The sequence below is a fragment of the Propithecus coquereli genome, unplaced genomic scaffold (genome assembly GCF_000956105.1).
Source record: "Propithecus coquereli isolate 6110/MARCELLA unplaced genomic scaffold, Pcoq_1.0 Scaffold608, whole genome shotgun sequence".
NCBI classification, from domain to species: Eukaryota; Metazoa; Chordata; class Mammalia; order Primates; family Indriidae; genus Propithecus; species Propithecus coquereli.
In genome coordinates this window covers 1,450,584-1,454,137 of record NW_012152041.1, presented here as the reverse complement: position 1 = coordinate 1,454,137, position 3,554 = coordinate 1,450,584, and the positions used below count along the sequence as shown (strand labels likewise).

Here is a 3,554-nt window from a genome sequence, read left to right as displayed (position 1 = left end):
GTGAGCTAGGCTGACGCCACGGCACTCTTGCTTGGGCAACAGAGCCAGACTCTGTCTCCCAAAAAAAAAAAAAAAAAAAAAAAGAATGAAAGTGGCCGTGTACCATTATTCTCTCACAGAATGATGGTTGAGCTTTATGCACAGCTGTGGGCCATCCTTAATCCTAAATTAGGGCTGCACTAAACCTGACTTGTACAATGATGGAAAAAAACGTTTCTGCCAGGCAGGAGGGTAGTGTTTACTCTTCAGGTTTTAAAATCATATTTTACTTTGGCTCCCATAAATTCAAATCTATTTGTCAATTCCTAGATATGTAAGGAAATTGGGGGTGGGGGCAGGCGGGCATCCTTGGATGTTCTCTGGAGGTGTCCAAGGATACTCACATTGATGTGCTGGACTGGAACCTTAAAGCCAGCGGTCCACAACCCTTTTCGGGAGTGGGTGGGGTGGAGGGCAGGCGAAGCTCAGGTAGTGATGTAACCTGGTTCCTAACAGGCCACAGCCTGGCCAGGGGGTTGGGGACTGCAGCTTAAAGCATTCAGTCAAGAATCCACCACTGGTTTGCATAAAAGTTTCTAGGCAGCCCATCATCAGTCTAAGCCCTTCTCTCTAGCAAATCACCAACTGTCTCCAGGATCAACATCAGTTAATGTAGATAATTTGGTGCTGACAACACTGAATCATGTTTTCACGTCACCTATCACTTTTCCTAGCCTCTTACTGACCTCTGGTCAACTGTACAGGTTACATTTACAGCACTTTTTAAATGCTGCAACATGCCTTATAAGACATATATCAAACTTATATCTCCAAGTAATATTTATCTGTTCTTACCCGTTTTACTGTATTATCTGTACTTTTGTTTGCACTTATCGGTCTCCACTAGGTGTTTGATTACCTTACTGTTTTTGCACTGGATAGTACACGTTAAGGTAAAACTAAGCACAAACAGCAATACATTCATGCTATAGTATCTTGACACTAGGGTACAAATGCCAAGACTAAAATGACTGCAAGCCCACTACTACAGGCTGTGGTAGCACTGATGTTTTTTCTCTGGTACCAGCTTCTAAGAAAGATCACAAGGAATGGAGCTTATAAAGTCAGCCATAATAACAGTAAGTAGGATGAGCTCAGAAAATAGACTCCTGCAAGTTAATCAGAACCACTGAACCGGGCAACACAGAGCCCTGTGATCTGCGAACTGCTGTAAGAGGTACTGAAGCAGACGGGAGCAAGTGTGGAAAGAGACCAAGCCTGAGGCTTGGCCTGCATCTGTGTCCCTGGAGGATGTGAACTATACAACTCATTTCGTCTTGAAACAGTAGGTTTGATAAACATCTGCTGAATGAGTAGGAATGAAGAGGAAGGGAAGACTCAGAAATTCTGAAGGAACACGTAACAAGCCAAAGCGTGATGGAGAAAGAATAGACAAAAAACAGTCCCCGGACCGTCTGACTCTTTCTGGATCTACCGTTACCACTGGAAAACTTGTTTCAAATTCTGAATAATTTTCACTGTGACTGAAAGGAGACCAAAGCATGAGTTGTGCCCTCTAATTCTTAAGACCTTGGATAATTCTAGATTCCATGGTGTGTTTTCTAGACATGAAAATGGGCTTGCAAGCACAGAAGAAAGTAATACAGTAGTGATATATAAAATGCTAGTACTGATTAGTAAAATATACAATCAGAATAATCTCAAGGGCCTAATACATTGATTATAAATTCTCTCACCTAATAGCGACTGTCTTCTATTTTGCTACAACTAATTGCTGACTATAGGCTCTAATGACATTAGATAGAATAGAACCCATGAATCAATTTAAATCATTTTTTCCCAGTCTCTAGGTGAATGCTCGCACAAAGGCTTCTCCTTAACTAAGAGTAGAGTGTATGTGAGAAGAATGTTGAACTGATCACAAGCTTTCCTACTGAGGTGAAAGTCTTTTGGAACTAGACAGAGGCACAACATGGTAAATGTCCTAAATGCCACTGAATCGTTCCCTTTAAGACGGCCAATTTTATATTAGGTAGATGTTCCCTTAACTAAAAAAAACTGCAGTAAGCACGGTGAATTCAAGCATCTGTGGTTTGTTTTGTGGTGCTCTTCAGAGTGCGTTTAACCTTTCACCCAGAAAACACTGTAAACTCGCTCAGGGTGGAAATCTTCATCTTTTGTAAGACCCTAGGATTGCTGGAGGCACAAAGGGTGTTTCAAAAGCCTCTGCCACCCAGGACAGAAAGACATAACCCTTTGTGCGCCGCAGCCTGGACCTGGGCAAGGGCCAGGGTGCTTTGTTAGGGCTGTGCTCTCTTTCCGCTGACGCTCACTGCGTTGACACTGATGTCCTTCGAGGAGATTCGCCCCTCCCCACGCACCTTCGAGGTAGCGCTCCTGGTCATCATCCAGATATTTCCGGGCCTGAGCAAGCTCAGCCTATGAGCAACAGACGTCCCACAGCAGCTGCTGGCAGGAGGCTCTAGGCGCACGGCCCCAGGGTAGCTGCGGCGCTGACACCCACCCGCCAGGCCTCCCTGGCCCTCCCCTCCCCCGCACGTGGCCGCCGCACAGCCCGTTGGGAAACGTAGTTCCGGGGCGCAGGGGTCCCCGCAGCAGCCCCGCCTGGGGCTTATTTATCGCTGCGGCTGCAGACCGGAAAAGAGGCGGTGCGGCGGAGCGACGCCCGCGCTGGGAAGTGCTTGGTCCCCGCGGCCCGGTTCCCCGTCGCCGTGACCTCCCATCGCCGGGGGCAAACATGGACCAATGTCAAGGGCCTGACCGCGCGCCGCTGGCACTTACTAGGGTGAGGGCGGCTCGGGTGGGCTGCAGCTTCCTCTTGCTCACAGCCCGGACGGTGGCCCGGACTAAGGAAGCCGACATCTTCGCCACCGGGCGCCCCGGTGCCTCGGGCCGGAGCTCAGCAGCCTCAGCCTCTCTCCATGGACACAGCGGGCGCATTGACGCCACAAGCTCCGGCGCATTGCGCACGGCACCCGCGGCCCCGCCCCGCCGCCACCATTGGGAGGCCGCGTGAGTGACGGGCTGGGGGCGGGGCGCCCGCTGGGGGCGGGGTCTCGCCGCGCTGCGCGGTCAGGCTGCCCGCGGGGCTGCGTGCTGTCGCGTGCGTGGGCTGGAGACGTCTGGGGGCGTACGAGCCCGGGACGAGTGTCGTCACTGCCAAGGACGGAGTCGGTGCGTCGTAGGCGAGCGGGGCTAGAGGGCAGGCCATAACTTGCGCCCTTGCAGACTGCGGAAGCGCGTCGTCGCTTCACCACCTGCCCCCGGGGCAAGGTGCGGTGACACCCACTCCTTTAATGCTCACTGAAATGAGGCTGCTGAGGCTTAAGAACGCAGAAGTAAAGGCAACGCGGGGAGCTATGTTCTCGAAGGCAGAATAGTTCCCATGCCCAGACATCCACAACCATTTTCATTCTTTTTTGGTCCGGCTAGGCGGCTCTTAAGAGCATAGGACTACCAACGGGTTATATAATAAACACATCTCCACTCCCCGCCCCCTCCACACTGCTGGGGATGCTGAAGGGTGGTGAGTA

At 50.8% G+C, this 3,554-nt stretch overlaps 1 protein-coding gene across 1 annotated transcript in view; it reads right to left on the bottom strand.

Moving 5' to 3' along the window:
- ISCA1 (iron-sulfur cluster assembly 1) overlaps nt 1-3,004 on the bottom strand; it is a 17,182-nt gene extending 14,178 nt beyond the window's left edge. Inside the window, exon 1 of the mRNA XM_012659383.1 lies at nt 2,803-3,004. Within this exon, the coding sequence (XP_012514837.1) occupies nt 2,803-2,961 (159 nt within the window). The 5' untranslated portion in view covers nt 2,962-3,004. The remainder of the gene's footprint in view (nt 1-2,802) is intronic.
- Nucleotides 3,005-3,554: the final 550 nt, after the last annotated feature.